This window comes from Hermetia illucens, chromosome 3, assembly GCF_905115235.1.
Source record: "Hermetia illucens chromosome 3, iHerIll2.2.curated.20191125, whole genome shotgun sequence".
NCBI lineage: Eukaryota > Metazoa > Arthropoda > Insecta > Diptera > Stratiomyidae > Hermetia > Hermetia illucens.
Window position 1 is genome coordinate 5,282,217 of NC_051851.1, and position 18,201 is coordinate 5,300,417.

Sequence of the window (18,201 nt, forward strand, 5' to 3'; positions counted from 1 at the left end):
AAGAGATGGACATTTGTGGGCTAGCAACGTGCTAAATCCTGAAAATCTATTTCAGTCGAAAACTAACAATGCCTCGAATAGGGGTCGACCCTTTGGCTATTGGAAATGGTTCCCAAATGGTTTCAGGACTGTGCGCATACTCCTTGAAAACGGAGCTCAAAAATCGGCCCATCAGGCGGCGGCACTTCTCCACAAAACATTGAGATCCAGGTGGCTACATTCAAGAAGGGAGGAATTGAAGGATCAAGGAGATCAACAAAGGACCCCACTCAAAAGGCAACGACGAGCAAGAATATGTCTGAAGTAACCATATCAGACTTAGGAAGGATGTATCAGCGCTATCTAAAGGAAGGCCTGAAGCCAGAGGAGGCCCTAAAAAAGGTTCAGGACAGATCTTAACTTTTAGCATCGGAGCCAAGAAAGCCTGAAAAAGGGAAATGCTCATTAGGAACCTGAACTCGAGCCCAAGAAAGAGAAAATCTCGGGGCAATGATGAATGAAGAAAAGAGCTTGGAAACTGCCGGAGTAAATACTCACTCGTGAGAAGCAGGAAATAATTGAGGATCTGTTCGTCATGAAGATGTGTGAGTTGTGGAACAAGGAGCTCACACTTACCGGCATCCCCTTTCGGACAAGTTTTGTACTATAGGCTTTAAACGGCCAGGATGGAAGGGGACTTAACTATCGACACGTGCTGGGGATGATATATCAGGGGCACACTTGGTGAGGGTTTACCTTTCCGAAGTCGCAGCGATTGAGACGGGGAAGCTTCTACGCTTTCTCTTCATTCAAAACATGAATCTCCACACACGATTATGGAGAGTATTTAGAAGCAAGTAGGAGGGCGAATTGGGGTAGACGACCGTTCCCTGAGGGCCATCAATGTCCTAACTGTCCCATCAAATACAGATTTGAGAGCATACCTGTACACCCGCCTAGGGAGAAACCAAGAGCAGGATACTTGGGAGCAAGAGCAGGATACTTGAGAGGATACACCAAGGTTCTTGAAGTAATCGCGGAGATCGAAGAGGTCGAAAGGGCAGGTCCGAGCAGGGAAATGACCCCGCTGCCCACAGAAGAGGAGAAGCTGAATGAGGAGGAGGACAATACTCAGACAATGGAGAAGAGCTCCAAGCACTAACGGGGGCAATGGCAATGTACAAAAATAGTTTAGGTGGCTTTTCTAAAGGGAGAACTCCCAACGACACTTTTCACTGTAGTCGAAGCCACATAAGGGTATGTGGCCATAGAAAAGCTGGAGCCAGCGGAGTTCATTACACGATTCTCGTCATGGAAGTGTTTGGTGAATACAATTGTCAGGCGTCTAAGGTGGAAAACTAGACTTTCAGTACCCTTAACAATTCTGGAACTGCAGCAGTCAGAGCACTTGACAATTAGGAACCAACAGAGGACCATGTTTGGAAGTCAGGTAAGAAAAATTCAGAAGGGCTACCTGGTGGAAAAGTCTCATTGGATGGAATCCCTCATCTCATTTTATCGAAGATCACAGAGGACAGATGCAGGTGGCGGAAGATTGACTCAGGTTCTAAATCCTTATGATTAAAGGCACCTTATCAACTTAGGTAAGTGCCATCTGCCAGACCTATTGATTCGCCAAGTATTTTATATTCCGGCGTTGCAACAACGAATAAAGAAGTGTATCAGAGAATGCATTAGATGCATCAGATTTGGAGAGCTGGTAGCCGCCTCCAGGATGGTTGATTTTCCTGTAAAGCGGGTATCGTCTGACCTCGTGAATGATAACGTGGGCACTGACTTATCTGGTCCCTTCCAGATCAAAACGGGGCAGTTTTGAATGCGAAACCAGTAAAAGTTTATGTGGTCGCGTTGGTTTCTGCATCTAGGGACTTGCTCGGGCCTTAGTACCAATGCGTACCTTTCGGAGGTTTACGAGTTGAAGAGGACCACCAAAATCAGTACGTTTAGATAAAGGTATTAATTTGGTCGGAACAGTCAGAATTGTAAAGGAAGCCTGGCAGAAAATATTCTCTAAAATTAAAGAGTAACTGATCCAGGAACGTATTATGTATTTGGTTTCATAATGTGCCAAAGCCAAGTCTCACTATGGAGGGTTGTTTGAAACGATACGTCAAGAGAATACCGTCCGTGCCGAGATTGAAGTATCAGGACTTCTTGGGAAGGAATCCTGAATAGCAAAACATTGTATCCTCTGACAGATAACCAACATGATCTTTAGGTGCTGAAGCCAGTATACTTCTCAATCTAACGCTCTCACACCGCTGGTGGGACGGGGCTTCGGGAGGACCTTCCTGCAACGAAACGGAGGTTTCAGATTCGGCAATTGCAACGTCAATTTGGGGTGTAATTTGAGAAGGGTTAGGCCACTTACAAAAACGCTATTGATGGAAGAATCCAGCACGCCAGATTGGTCAGGGAAATTCCATTTTTATTAAGGAAAAGGATCATTCTCTAATAAACTGGAAAGCCGCGGGAGAAATAGACGTCCCCGGCCCCGATGGTGTTGTGGGACAAATTAGACTCAAAACGGCTATAAGTGATAGTGTGCACTGCTTTGTTGGCTGTGGGGAGTGCCGATGACCATTCAGAAGATTCTCCATGTCGGCCCAGAACACGAGCAGGGAAAATGACTAAACGCGGTTTGCTGACGACGATAGCATTAGTATTATGTTTGGTTGGGTTGCCCTCTGAATCGATTGCTTCAAACTGGAGGCCTCCTGCGATGGTTTCAAACTGGAGACCTCCTGGCTGTCGAAGTCTCACTGGTAGCCAGGGGAGAAACTCAAAAGGCAGTCGTGATAATTCCCAGGACGACAATAGCATTCCACCGGAATTAGTCATTAGTCTTGCGAAGTTCTGCGAGAGGAAGGTGCTACCACTTCGTCTCGGCTGTGATGGCAATGCCCACTATAAGGTTTGGGGAAGTCGCGACATTAATCGAAGAGGTGTGTACCTCCTGGAATTTATTCGCAGTAATTTGTTAGAAATATATAATGTAGGGGACACGTCAATATTCGTAACCAGTTCAATTCCTGTCAAGGTGTGGTAGCTACAGGATATACCTGTACCAATTCAGGTTGGATGATTCTTCCTTTTGCCCTGAATGTGGTTACAGATCTGAGGAGCTGGGGCATGTTATGTTCTGCTGCTACTCAGAGAAAAGGAGTCTGGAAGCCCCTTTGAAAGTGAGCATAAGTGCTCAGAACGTCGTCTGGAAAGCCCTGAAATCAGAGGCAAACTGGTGTGCGGTAAACTCCGTAATGGAAAGGATTCAGGTGGAACAGCGGAACGCATGAGGAGGCCGCGAATTGCGGAAGACTTAGCCCTTCCCACGAAGTAATGCGTAATGGCCGTTCTGCAAGGAAGGAAGGAGGAGAAAGTGGAGGTGGTTTTAATGGATGAGGATCCCACACACTGCTGGAGCCTGCCGAGGTTCCGTGAAACAGGATGATTTTTCAACTTCGAGGATTTGGGAGTCGTTTCCTTTCGGGGAAAGGGAAAGGAAGTAGTGGTAAAGCTCGTCTAAATAAGAATTTACCAGGCGAAGCTCACCCACCGAGCTGCTATTGATGGAAGTATAGGGGATCAATTGGTCTGCGTATGGGCTCTGGATGTGGTGGTGGTGAACAAAAAAAAAAAGAGGGTGGCAGAAAGGATTGATACTCGTGGGATGCCAGCAGGACACGGTGCCGAGAGATATGAACTTAGTGTTCAGAGGTGGCAAGGCAGGAGATGGAGGAGCGACCCTCTCGACCAAATCGGTACAAAAGGGGCCCAAGAAAACCTTGATTTGTAGGGTATGACGTAGTAGGCGCATGCTCCAATGTCTTGGGCGATCAGACCCCAGTCTGAACGGGGACTTTTTTAAAATGGCTTCAGTCTCGAAGCTTTACCAAAGGTTATCTGGTACTATGGGAATAGTCTTCCCAGTTCATATGTCTGGGGGGGGGGGGGGAGCTGTTTGTGGTTGGCCCCCTTGTTGGAGTTTTATGGGGATTGTTGTTACGTCCATATCGCGGACAGAGTCCTTCCTGGCTCTAGTGTGGAGTAGCGCTGTACAACTCGGGTGGTGTACTCCTTAGTTTGGTAGAGACTTTAGGTAGATCTTGCATCCACCAGTATGAAAGCCTACACACAGTATATACCGGTGACGTTGGGCTTATTGCAGCGGGCTATGATTATGGTCACCAAATCAATTCGTGTCTTAGGTTACACTGACGTGGCGGGTACTCACCTAAGGCCACCAGGACGTAAATACATATGGATTTGCGATTTCTGTTCATCTTTGAAGCTAAAGATTAGCTTGTAGAGGTACAGATGGAACTTTATGACCTCAGAATGCTTAAAGGTAAGTCCGCACTACCAAAAGTCTTCCTTAGAACGAGGAGATAAGCGATGGTCGGGGTTTTCCCGTTTAGACCCAGAAGAACCTCCAATTTCGAAATGAGGAGGGCGTGCTCAACTGATTATTTAGGTCGGTTGGCGAATTAGATGTCAGAAAGTGAGTTGTTGGCATCACAATGCTCGTCAATGTGGAGTTTTATGATCCGTCAAAAGACTTTGGCGAAGGAAAATTCAGTCAGGTTACTACGGAAATGCTAGGGGTGCATTTCTTGGAGGATATTTTGTCGATTCCGACCGATTTTTTAATTTTGAATGCGGCTATTGAGGCCGCAACGGTGTTTGGACTGACGAAGTGGATAGGTGGGATGTTTTCTCCGAGTTTCGGGTTGGCTGGGAATAAGGGTTCGTGTTGGCTTGTCGAGGTAGGAAGGATGCGCGTGAGAGCAGTTCAGAGATGGACAGGTTTTTCTAAGCTTCTTGTATATCGCAGGGTTTAGTTTGATGTTAGCAAGGTGGTTGTGGAGGTGGATGATGTAAAGGGTCAGTACCCTCTCATTGATTGCCCTATTAACAATTGGATTTTATCTAGGAGCCTAATCTCCGCTGGAGGGACTTCTTACATTTGATATCCTGAAAGATATCACCGGCGAGAGAGATTATATTGCGGTAGTTGAGGGAACGGGTCGGGATCAGTTCGTCGCATATTTGCTGAATTGCTTCAGTGATGAACATTGGTATCGTTGGAGACTTGGCTATTGGAGCGGAGTAGGAGATAGGAGGTTTTCTGGAAGTCACGAACTGATGGTGATTATGGTATCGTGATGGCCGATAGCAGAGAAGGTTTCGACGTGAGGAAAGTTTTGAGATTTGGGATGACAATAATATTTCTGCTGATGAGGTCGAGTTTGGAGTGAGAGTATCCTTTGTTGAAGGTGGGAAGAGCTGGGGTGTAATGGGCCAAGTTCATGGTGTAATGTGAATTGGTGACGAATCGATGGAGCAACCACCAATGTATGAGCGAACCAGAGCGGGTGTTTATGTAGTTGCCAACTATGTTCGAATAGGAATAGCTCAAACTTGATAACGTTCTAAAGTTCTGGAAGCTGCGGACATTTGCCCGGACCATGTAGCAGGTCGCCGTTAACATAGGGAGTAGTTTCGGTGGCAGTTTGTTGCCGTATCGCCTGTATCTCAGTTTCTGGATTGCAATACCTATTTGGTTTTAATTTGCTTGGAGCGGACGATGGTATGCTGTATCGATTTTATGCAGCTAATTTGATCGCCAGTGATCAAGGGGTTGAATGCGTCCAGCCACAGGTCGAGGTTTAATTTATATCATGACGGAGGGTTTGGCGCTCGTGGTGCTCGAGGCCCCTTGAGCTTCAGTTCATCGACAATTTCCTAAGGGAAGAAAGTTGAGTGAACGCTTCGGAGGATAATCTTTCTAATTTTCCGAGAGGGAAGTGTGTGGGTATTGTTTTGGTTCTCCATCAAGATTTTTTGGCTGTCGATTAGCCTTTTGCGGAATAAGTCAGAATATATTGTGCGTCACCTGATTTTTTGATCAGGCAACTGTCAGGAAGGGCATGGGATATCTTGGATTTGGCTGCCTTGAAAGTCTCGTTGTTGTCTACTACAAAGAAAGGTGGAAATTATCGAATTACCCCCTTTTACTTTTCTGAAGCTTTAGTGGCAGGTTGATGCGGTATCATGATTTGATTTGATTGGTGTAAGCCCATGGCTCTCTTTTCTGCTATCGTTGGGAACCAAGATGTGATAATGATGGTGGTTGCATCTAGGTGGAAGTCTCCCTCCTACGAGAGGTCCATCTCCTCAACTGCTGGTGTGGGCGCCGCGACTGGCTGGGGTTTTTTTTTCCACCGAATGCTCTTTCAATAGTCGCTTCGAGTGGCATGATGGCCGTTTGGGGTCCCTGGATGAGGCCCTCCTCCGACTTATTTTTGGCGAGCACTTCATCGAGCGTTTTGAGGAGGCGCTTGTTCCGTTTTTTGGTTGTAACCGAATCTTGTTATCTTCTGCACCATGATTGGGATGCCCTTCGCTGTATCTTTGGAGCCGCAAGCTGTGTTGAATTTATTCTCTAAAGAAATGTGCGATTCGGGCTTGGTAGTACCATGGGAGCCAATAGGGGGGTTGGGTCCGGTCTTGCATCGTTTCTTCCGCGAAATCACGGTGAAGGTGTTCTCCGGCTCAAGCGCATTTATCTTCAGCCATTTGAAATTTCGTTCTTTCGATTCCACAACACTGAGTTCACAGGTGGCAACGCTGGTTGTTATTAATATTTCTGGTGGTGTTCATTTTCTACTTGAGTGACGTAGCCCTCAAGCTGCGGTAGTTTTTTCTACTCACACTAATGGGTGGAGTCGGACCAGCAGTAAACAGTGGATTTATTAGTTGCATTGTTGACGTTAAAAGATTTCTGCAGGAACCGTTCAACCCTGATTTCCCCAGAGTGACAACAGCTCTCAATGGTCTCATCCTGGTCTTGGCACAAAACGATGATGTAGTTACTCTACCACTTAAGTCGAATTTTGGATAATATTCTTGGCAGCCCTACCAGTTCCTCTTCTCTTTGTGGCCTTTTTAGTAGTAGAGTTTGGTAGCGAAGTGTAGCAGGAGTGCTGGTGGTGGCACGAAAACCTTTTACATTTATTAGATGGAAAAAATGACTATGATCCACTATGAATTCGGCAAATTTGAGGGTACGTTTAGCCCTCGCGTTCTTAAACAAGGGTTTCAGCCCTTTTCCCTTAAAGCATTTAAAGGTCTGCAGGTTGTATTCGGAAATTCCCAAAATTGCGCTTCTTAGATGCATGGAGTCAGTTTAACACTCCTTCACTGATGTTACTAGCTACGGCTGCTTTGGCACTTAGGTCTGCCGAATGAAGTCTACCAGTATATGACCTAGTCGAAAGCGTATGCCGATGAACACGATTTCGGCACTCCATCCCCTGAACATCTGCATAAAGACAAAGTCTTCGATGATCTCCTGGATGCCTTTCACGGCACTAATGAAACTAACGTCTCCTGGCCCGGGTTAGGGGTTTTTGGGAGTGCTCCACTTTTGTGAGCGAATCTCAGCTGTTCCTTTCTTCTTTGGTTCTGCTGTTGAAGGCTTAGATCTATTCTGAGCCTCCTTAAGGGTCTTTTTCGGTTCCAGGATTCCTAACGTCTGATATCTTGGACTCTGACGTACATTTGCTGGTCTCTGCTTTCTGATCAGGACCTCAGTTGGTTGCGGTCTTATATAACTCAATTTTGAGCTGGACTCTACTGCTTAAGTCTCCAATTTTGCCCTTTTTGGGTATGGTCACCTGGTTCTCAGTATTGTGAAGATGTGCCCCTGGCTGATAGACCAGTTTACCGGCGATATGGGGTTCCGTTAAGATAATCGAGGGCGAATATAAGTTTCTCAGAATTGCTAGGGAGAGTTGACATCCATTGATGGAAACTGGCTGCGATGGTACGTAGCCTATTTGGTCATTTATTATCACATTTTCCGGCCTGGTAATGACCTTGAATGGGAAGCGATATAAGTGCTACTTATCGCGATGCAATGTATGACGAAATAAAGGTCCATTCACGATGAAATATTTACAGCTTTTATATGACGTAATGCCTACAATCAAGAGAGTATATAATATGACTTACTGACAATTAGGTACGCCTTGTATATACCACATATTTATAATAAACTCATTTCATGGTTGTTACCCAAGCTCCAATTAAGTGTTGGATCCCAATAAAATATTTTATACCATTTGTCTGTTAGTATTTGATTTGATTGGCTACAGCTTAGGTTTTTGGGGCCATGTTCCCATCACTTTGGTGTATATTCTTGGGTTTTTTGGTCTTACAAGTAAGTAAAAGGAAAGATATATTGAATTTGGTGGAACTAGAAAATAAGAAAAAGTGAGAAATCCTTTTAATCAGGTGCAGGCTGTGGTGTACTAGAAAAATTGTTTTTACAATCAATAAAAGAATATTTGCCATTTTTAGATTAGTGCATGACGGGAGAAAGGTTCGCCAAACCTAGTAAAGGCACTTTCCTTCGGGTAAGGTATTGAGTTGTGGGGCCTTGCCTATTTTGCCTTAGGTGTCTTTTTTTTCTTTGCGGTTGCGCTTGTACGCGAAGTAATTTTACCGTACAACCCTCATTGTTTGAGAATACCGACCTGAGGTACTTAAAGTGACCAGTTCTGATATGCGGATAGTGGAATTTTCGGTAAAAGATTATTGGTGTGAACTTTCGGGGTTACCTGTCCGGCATGTTGAACGAATCGGTATGTCACTATTCCGGGTGTGAATTTCGCGGAGCCACCGAAGGCCCATAAATAGCTCAAAGAACTGTAGGGACCCTGGTCCGAATCGGGTGCTGAATTTCTTATACCGAAGTTCACTAGTATATATTGTTGACTGGCGCATTATATAAACCAGACAATCAACTTTCCTCATTGCGGAGAACCTTTTCCTTAAATAGGAAGCGATGCAGGACCTTGCAGACGCAAGACCGATTACTTGCTTACCAACTCTCTACAAACTCATAAAGACCATTATTAGTGGAAAAGTCAATGTAGATCTCGAGACCGTCAATTTTCTCCCCGATGACCAGGACTGCTGGGTTGGATGAAGGGGTTCCAAAAAGCAACTCATTGTCTTCTGAGCAGTTGAAGGACAGATATCTAGAGGCCAAAAAAATCCCTATTGATGCTGTCATTGCGTTACCCCGAAGTTTTGACAGCGTCTCGTATACTTGGCTAATCAATGTTTTGCTTTTGGCGACAGTTATGGAAGGTGGCATACCATACCTTGTCATTGCACTCACCAGAGGGCACCAATACCTCAGAGCCCATCCGCATATGGGGTGACATTTCCAAGGGGATTTATTGAGTCCTCTTTGGTTTTCTATGGCACTCAACACTCTGTCATGGTTACTGAGTGACGCTATTTGACATGTGACGAATCTCAACCTTCCGCAAAAGTCATCATATTCCAGGGCAGCCTAGGAAACGAGTATCCATACTCTCAGCCAAGGTGCTACTTAAATCAATTGAGGTTAGGTCGGTCTCATCTAACATATCGACTGCTGACTTTCACAACATCCTTCAGCGATTCTTCAATACAGATAATCGGGACGAGGATGCGGCATACTCAAATGAGTGTGAAATAATATACGAGGAAGATACCCGGTTATTCGTCCCTTTAAAGACGGGAACAGGTTTTTTGTTGAATTTACCCATAGTTATGCGTATAATAATCGGATCCTAGACAGACGGTGACAGCCCGTGAATTGGCACCAGTGCTCAGTTCTGTAAATACTGGAATCTGATTAGGTGGTAGTCCTGCTTGCTCCGGAGGTATGAAAGTCCTGGGGGGGGGGGGGGTTTAACGTGAGTACCTGCCGTGTAGGCATAATCCCATGGTCCTCTTCGGACACGGATTGATTTTGGGACCACAATCAGAGCCCCGTCTGGTTTATACTGAGTACAGGCTCAGTATTCATACCAGTGAATGCGAGGCCTATCTAACACCTCTGCCGCAACTAAGGGGTACGGCACCCGAGTTGTACAGCGCAACTCCACGCTTGACCTCCGAGGAGCTCTGCCCGCGATGTAGGTAAAACCATAACCACCATGAAACTCCCACTAGGGGGCCAAACGCAAATAACCGGGCCGAGAACACATCCTCCAGGAATTCTCCTGGAGCATATGCTCTCAGAGGGCCATCCCGGTTCCCATGGTACCAGATAACCTCCGGTGAGGCTTCGTGGCAGAGCCACTTCAGATGAGTCCCTTGTAGACTCGGGTCTCATCGCCTTCCTCGAGTACGTGGGGACGGAACTCCCCAACGGGTTAACTGGAATCAGCTCGAGGCGGAGAACCGCAACGGAACCTGTCCCCAGCTAACTACCGCTCTGCGTACAATACAACACAAAGGACATCACAAGACAACACTAACACCAAACACATAAGATTGGTGGCTAACCACCACGGCCACTAGGCCATTCGCCCATTAGCTGCAAGCGAAGCAGCGTCGAGAAGCTCCCTCCTTCGTCGGAAGGCAGCACGGACGAACTCATTAGCGCATTTAAGTGTCCCACTGCTAGCAAGGCACAGGTTAACATCGAAAATACGAAGATACGTTCAATACGTGAACGCCCATGTCGTCTAGTTTGCGAATGTCACGGTACGCTGGACAGACACAGAGAATATGTAACCAGTCCTCTGAGTCAGTCCCACATAAAACACAGCCCTGACTGCAGGCAAGGTTGCGCTTGAAGAGGAACTCATTCAAGTTACCATGTCCCGTCAGGAGGAAGCCTATCTCGAGTCCCAAGTCCGAAGCAGACAAGTTTCTAATGTACTCATACGTGACCCGACCTTTCCCACATTCATCCCGTCTAAGTTGCCACTTAGATGTTACACTCTCAGTTAACGGCCTTTTGACCGCAAACGGTCCTAACCCTCCACCTGATCAACACTTACTAAATCGGTTTGCAGCAAAGGTACGCCCCGCCTGATCCTGTAGGCCGTGGCACGCCGGACTACCTCCAGATCAAGAGGAGGAACACCCAACAAGACCTGCAGGGCGTCGGTTGAGACCGTACGACACACAGGAAGACCCGCTAACAAAGCCACTCGCTGACAAGCGTAGAGCAGCTGCCTGCCCTTCACTGTCAGTGCCAAATCACACAACATAGGGGACCCATACGTAGAACACGCAAGGAAGAGTCCCACATAAATGGATCTACCAGCTCTCCTGCTTAGACCCCACTCACATAGTAAGACGCAGCCTGAGCTCGCGCAGGTACGCGATCAAGGACATGCGTTCCGCGATCGTGACTCCCAAGTTGGTTACTTCCTGCCGGTTTTTCAAAGACATTCCGTTCAACTTGACGTAAGGCGGACGACGTAGGATGCCTTTTAGCATCATCACAACGGTCTTATCCGTTGAGATCGCGACACCGACTTTAAGGGACCATGCTCCGGAGGTATGTAAAACTGTGAGCTATCTCCTTGGTTGTAACTGGTAACCGGGGGTCTGGACAACATGTTTCGATTTTTCGTTTTTTGTGGCCTGCTGCACCAATTGTTGTGCGTGTAGTAAAGTCTCCTCGATTTTTCATGAATAAGGCTCTTTTAGCCCTAATTTGGCTTCCGATTCCTTCCTTTGCCTCAGGCAAACGCGTCAATTCCTGATGGACTGTATAATATCTTCCCGCTGGCTTCGAAAATACTTCGAGCTTTCCTTAGAGGCATTACACCGTTCTGCGTCCTACTTCGTTCTTTCGGCCTCCTTTTTGAGATTTTTTACATCTTTCATAACATCCCTTTGTTTTTTTAACACTGTCTACGCCATGATTGGTAAAGAAGACTTTCCCATTATAGCATGGGATTGAGGTTAGTGAGGAGACGGGTACTGTTGGGGACTTGGATGGATTAGGGGTTTGAATAGGTATTAATGGTTGGTTGTACCAAATTTCAGTAATGACTCTAAGTTCAAAATGTAGCATTAAGATACTGGTGGGTCCTAGACTCTTTAATAGGCTAATGAGAAGGTTGTGGTCCCAACAATGGTAGCGCACTGTTAGTTTTTTGGATAATGACACGAGGAACGGTTCAAAATCATAATGTGGTAAGTTCGATTTGACTAAAGTACTCATTTACAGCTGAGTCGACTGGTACCCGACCTCAAATCACAATACAATTCCCACTGCCCCCCGTGAGATTTGAACCACGACCTTCCGTACAACAGTGTCGTTTAGTTGAGAGCCAATTCAAGATTGACACCCTTGATTCACTTTAGTTTCAGATTTCCAAACTCAAAAATCACAAAAAACCATCCATTTCAGCAACAGACACGAACTAAGTTTTGAACCAAAATAATAACTCACAAAAGTTGAGGAAGAAAGAAACGCCAAAAGACAATACGACATCGCGAAGACCCCCATCCGTCATCAACTACGTCGTTCAACCATCTAAAACTGCACCCTCAAATTCCTTGAACAAAGAACCGGCTCAGCCGTCCTTTATCAAACCGGCACCTACCCTACAACACAAATCTTTCAATATCCCAGCATTACCACACATAACATTTCGCCTAAGCCAGAAACAAACGCTAGAAATGCATTAAATAACACTCAGTATAATCAGGTCTATGTAAAAACAACAGCAAAAATAGGTTAATGATCAGTTTTGAAATATTTGAAAATTTACATGAATTTTTCTGGAAGTTTAAAAGATTTCTTCAATTCTTACTTTTTCTTTCTTATTGTTATGACTGAGAAACCCTTTCCGATTCCGCAGAAGGATTCTTGTCCATGAAGTGGCGTTTGCCCTCCATTGCTGGCCAGCGCTATTTTATTGCGATCTAAACCAATGTGGTTCAGAATCCATGGTATCCAGGCGTTTGCTAGCCAAGGCTATCAAATTTATTCAGTTATCCCCATACCAGTTTAGAGTTAACCTGGTTTGGCCTAAGGGTCCTGACAGTGGCTTCGCTATTGGACAAATTTCTTTAGATCAACTTTGTAGCAAGACACTAGGAAGACATCGTCTGCTTAGGAATTACGTTTTTGAGAAGTTATTTTGCCAATTTGAGTTTTCAAACGTTTCCTTAAATGCTGGGTCTAACTTTGACAATGTCGTCTAACACTTTTTTTTGACAGGTTAAACAAGGTTATAATTGTCAGAAAATAGAGGTCCTTACAGGTTCGTATCTTGGCAGCCTTAACGTCATATAATTATGAGCTCTTCTGCGTATTACGGCTGTCCGCATAGTAAAAGTATGGTAAATGAAAATATGGATGACGTTTAGGTGCAAAGTTGGGAGTAGGTCGCAGTTTGTTTTGTCCATTTTGAAATTCCCATTGTTTCGAACGTAGTACGACTTGTATTATTGTTTGGTTTCGGTTTGTTCTCCTTATTACCCTGCCTGAATCTCGTAAGTGTTCAATGAGCGTATATGGGCGGAGAAAATCCGAAAGGAGGGATCTGATGCCTGTCACGTGGTAGACGAATGCTCTTCTCAACGATCAAAAAAAGGTGTCACCTAACGAGAAAGGTTCTAAAGGGTGCATCGTCAGAATTTTAGCAATCACCTTGTTGATGTTGGTCAATTTAGGCTCGTTTATGGGGGAGTTGTCTCGTCTTATGAAGATATGCTTGTTTGTGCTCTGGTGAGTGACTTGTTTCCGAGATCCGGGCTTTCCTTGTCCTCAGGTGATTGCGGTGAAGTGGTGGAAGAAATCCATCTTTTACAGTGTAGTGAGATCGAGGAGAACATGGTGCTCTGCAGGTTTCAGAAGTCATCTGGTTGGGATGATATAATAGCGGAGATGAGCAAAGCCATCTGGTGGCCATCCCATTTCATGTTGAGTGTTTGTATTAGTGTCTTCTGCAGAAGGGATATTTCCCCGCATTCTAGAAGACTACCAGAGTTCTTGTGCTCCTGAAGTTTCCAGAGTATGGTGGAAGTAATTCACGGACCTGCAGGCCAATATTTCTTCTCCAGGTTTTTGGAAAGGCTCTGCTAGAATTACCTCTGGGACGAGATACTTCCTTGGTAAAAAGCCATTCGCCCAAGAACGAAGGAAAAGGGTTGTTAGATTGATACCTTTTGCTCTCTCTCTCTCGCATGGACTACTTATGAGTTTCCTCTACTGAGTGAGTGTCAGTTTGATACTTCCCAGCGAGTTGCCTTGCAAACTTTTTTCCGGTATGTCGTATGGTTTCTAACGACGTCGTGGAAGGACTCTTGGGTGTTCCTCTTCTTGATCTAGAGGTAATACAACTTAACAGAGCCTACAGGATCAGGAGGCATGCACCTTTGTGGTAAAATGATAATGTGAGGAGTGGAGATGGTAAACTGGGATCACTTGTCGTTAAAAGGTGGTTAGATGAAAGTATTCTATCTAAATAGCAGGTTAGATGGGACGGAAGTAGTAAAGGACAGGTCATATATGAAGACGTAAAATTTGATTCTGCCAGAGGCAGCGTTTTCTTGGACTTTGGGCTTGAGATAGGCTTTCTCCTCACTGGACATGGTAGGCTATGTGAGTTTTTTGCTGCTAAACATTGCTTTTAGTCTGGGCTGAGTTTTGTGTAGGGCAGACTTTGAGGACTGGGAAGGTATCCTCTATATCAGTTCGGCGTTCTCTGATATCGTCAGTTTTTGGCAACATTGGCGTTCATGTAACCAGTTCCTTGCTTCTCGTCATGCAGGGAGTTTGCGGTGCTGTTTCGTTTGCATTATGATGGACGAATAGCTGCAGGGACTGAACTAGGCAGTCATGAAGGGTTTTGCATTTTAATAAATGATTAAAATGTTTGGTTGCGATTTAGCCTGAGTTGATTTCAGCTAAGCCGGTGGAAGTGTTATATTCACGCACTTCAGGAGGGCGATCATCTAAAGTGGGTGTTATTTCGAGACTTCTCAGGAAGTTATCTGGTACCACGGAAATTGACGGCGCAATGGTTGAGGGGGTAGAGCATCAGCTTCCCAATCTCGCTGCTCTGGGTTCGAATCCCATTCGTCGTGGGTGTCTATGACCGCCTTGCCAAGGATTGAACAGGAAACACTAATGGGGATCGGGATTGTTTTCTGCTGCTGACGAATTGGTAGAGAACTTGATTTTGGCCCGAAGGTGTGCAGCTGGTCTCCTTGTGGAAGTTTCATGAAGGTTTTGGTTATGCCAAGATCACGGGCAGAGCTTACAACTAGAGAGCTGTGCGCTTTCATTGTGGTAGAAGTTTCAGGTAGGCCTCAAATCCAGTGGTATAAATGCTGAGTTTGTGTTCGGTATAACCATTGTAACCATTGTACTACTAATGACGGGCTTTTGATTGTCTTCCTCGAGGGTTTATGTCTGTCAGGCTTTTTCTGGGTTGTCCTATTTTTCTAGCTATTTGTAGATGCCAATAACAATTTCGGTGTAAGTGTCCCCCTTCCATTCGTGGGTCTCCACTCCATGATTTGAATTTAAGATAAAATATTGCGCGGTAGTCAGATTCAGATGATTTGGTAGATATTTTCAGGTTGTATTTTGGTGCAGCATCCTTCTTTCTTACTGTCCGTTTTACTATCTTTTTGCAGCTTCCAAAACTGAGTGAGGGATTCATCGTGACTGATACATGCCGTAAGTAGAAATTGCCCTCTATTTTGTCCATCTGAAACTTTGTGATTTTTTTAGAATGCGGTAAACAGGCTACCCTTGGTTCTCGGATCGTCAATGGTAGAAAAGCTGAAATTGGGGCGTATCCTTGGCAAGCAGCTATATTTGAATACCCGGATACATTTAATTGTGGAGGCTCAATTATTACGGACTACCATATTCTAACTGCTGGTCATTGTTTCCATGGGTATCAAATGCTGGATTAAATATTGTTGTCGTGAAGTTATTGGTAAAATTTTTTTTGTCCTTCCATTGAACAGGGCGGAAGTCTTTCGGAGGTGGTATGTCCTGTTGGGAGTTCTAGACATAAGGAATCCTCAGGGAGTTCATTATGACGTAGCCGACTGGGTCGTTCATCCCTTCTATCATCTCCGGCATACTGCAAGCATAAATGATATAGCGATAGTGAAAGTAGACCACAGGATCATCTACACGCCTTCAATTCAGCCGGTTTGTTTGATCAGTACGAACAGATGTATGTAAGATGTCAAGAGTGGTATTCCCAGTACCTATATGTCCACTGTTACCTGTCCTTTCCTTAAAGTTGTGCTGACGGGTATGGTGGGCGTGACTACAGGATGGGGTTCGGTGCGATTTGGAGGGAAAGGTCCTCGGAGTCTCTATGAAGGAGCGGTTGTAATTTACTCTCATGATGAGTGCAAGAAAAGTTTAGTCGGCTTCCACTACTATAAGCAAGTGATGGTATGTGCTTCGTCCTACCCGGTAGATTCTTGTTCGGTAAGGCTTTCATGTGAACGCAATATTTGAAATGCTTACTAAGTGATTTTTCCCGTAGGGTGACAGCGGTGGTCCTCTAGTCGTTGATGTGGATTCGGAGTATATGATGCAAGTAGGAATTGTTTCTTTTGGGTATAAATGTGGCGAACCAAACTCAGCGGGAATGTACACAAGAGTTGCAACATTTTATGATTGGATTAATAACATGACCGCAGACGCAACAGTTTGTCAAACACCAGATTTTTGAGTAGCAAACATACTATGCAAAAAGATTGAAACTTATTATTTAATTTTGTGTCCCTCTATATGGTTCTGAGTGTTGGCCGACTATAAAAGGCAATGAACGACGTCTTGCGGTAATGGAGACAAAGATGTTGTGTTGAACTAGTGGCGTGACACGTTTTGATCACATCTGAAATTAAGATATCTGAAAAAACTGCGAGAGAGGCGTCTTCGATAGTAAAGTCATGTAATTCGTGCTAATGAGAATTCACTTGCCAAGATTGGTCTGAACATCGAGGTCGATGGTAACCGACCGAAAGGCAGGCTGAAACAACGGTGGCTTGATACGTTGGATGGGGAATTAAAAGCCTCGCGATTGCATCCAGATCAGGCCTCTGATAGAAGAAAATGGCGAAACCGCCTACGGTGGTCCGAGCCTGCTAGAAGAATCTTTTTTCCAAGTCTCACGGCAGGATTGGACTCGACCACCACTAACTATCTTATATAGGATGGACTGCAGAACATGTCCTTAGTCAAGACGACCATTGCAAGTTTCTCCATGGCAAGGGCGAAATCGTTGTTAGTGATTCATCTTCTGACTCACTACATTGCTATTCTCAGTATCTATCGGGTCTGTTCAACTGAACAGCTACTGTGGTAGCTAGGTGGCAACATCATCTGGGAGTCCTACTAGGTGCAATTACATGAGGATCTAGAATCGTAGAAGGCTATCATATGAAACGTTCCAAAGATTTAGAATAAGGATATATCTCTGAACCGCCCTCGATGTGACTCTAATTCTGTTGTCCTTCTTGGGTCTCGTAGGTGATCACACCCATTTTGAGGTCGTACTGTTTAATACGAACGTGCACATATGATGTCTGGACAAAGGACTCTAGTTCCTGAGTTTGTAATTTTGTCTGTAGATGAGTAAGTGGAACTGTGGAATGTAGACCGTGACTAATGATATGCTGAGGAAACCTGGAAGAAGGCTCCGACTCATGTCACGGGGTGGAATAATGCTCTTCTCAGTTAGCGGCAAAAAAGTCTGTTGTCTAGGAAAAAAATTCTATATGGTGCGTCGTCCGTTCATTGCCATGAATTACCTCTGTGGAAAGCTACTTCCATGGTAGAAAGGCATTCGTCAAAGGTGTTAAACGAGCATGTGTAGGCGAATTTAATTGGAAGCATGGTCAATAACGAAGCAAATAGAACGAACCAGCTTCTCCGCATACAAATCTCCAGGCCCAGATGGCATAATGCCAGTCATGCTACAGAAGCAGCAGGAAAGGGTTGTGCCGTGGCTTGTTGAGATTTACCGGAGCTGCATCACTTTAGGATACGTACCGCAGTACTGGAGGCGCGCACAGGTGGTTTTCATACCGAAAGCCGGCAGGCGAGGTCATGAGTCCGCGAAGGACTTTCGGCCAATCAGCCTGACCTCTTTCGTGCTGAAGACCCTAGAACGCGTCCTGGACATTCACTTAAGGACGATTATGGAGAGAACGCCTTTCTCTAAGTCCCAGCATGCCTACCTCAAAGGAAAATCCACAGAAACCGCCCTCCACGAGGTAATTGGCACGGTTGAGCGGTCGCTGCAGTACAAGCAGTATACTCTTGCTGCCTTCTTGGATGTAGAAGGAGCTTTCAACAACGTCAGTACCAACGCCATCAAGGAAGCCTTGACCGGTATTGAATTGGAG

General features: G+C 45.2%; 1 protein-coding gene across 1 annotated transcript; it reads left to right on the forward strand.

The window, feature by feature from the left end:
- Positions 1–8,115: 8,115 nt before the first annotated feature.
- Positions 8,116–16,528, forward strand: LOC119652666 (transmembrane protease serine 11D-like). Its single transcript, XM_038056932.1, has 6 exons — positions 8,116–8,224; positions 15,460–15,502; positions 15,557–15,725; positions 15,799–16,013; positions 16,083–16,276; positions 16,335–16,528. Exons 1-6 carry the CDS (start codon positions 8,177–8,179, stop codon positions 16,521–16,523), a joined length of 858 nt encoding a protein of 285 aa, XP_037912860.1. The 5' UTR covers positions 8,116–8,176; the 3' UTR covers positions 16,524–16,528.
- Positions 16,529–18,201: the final 1,673 nt, after the last annotated feature.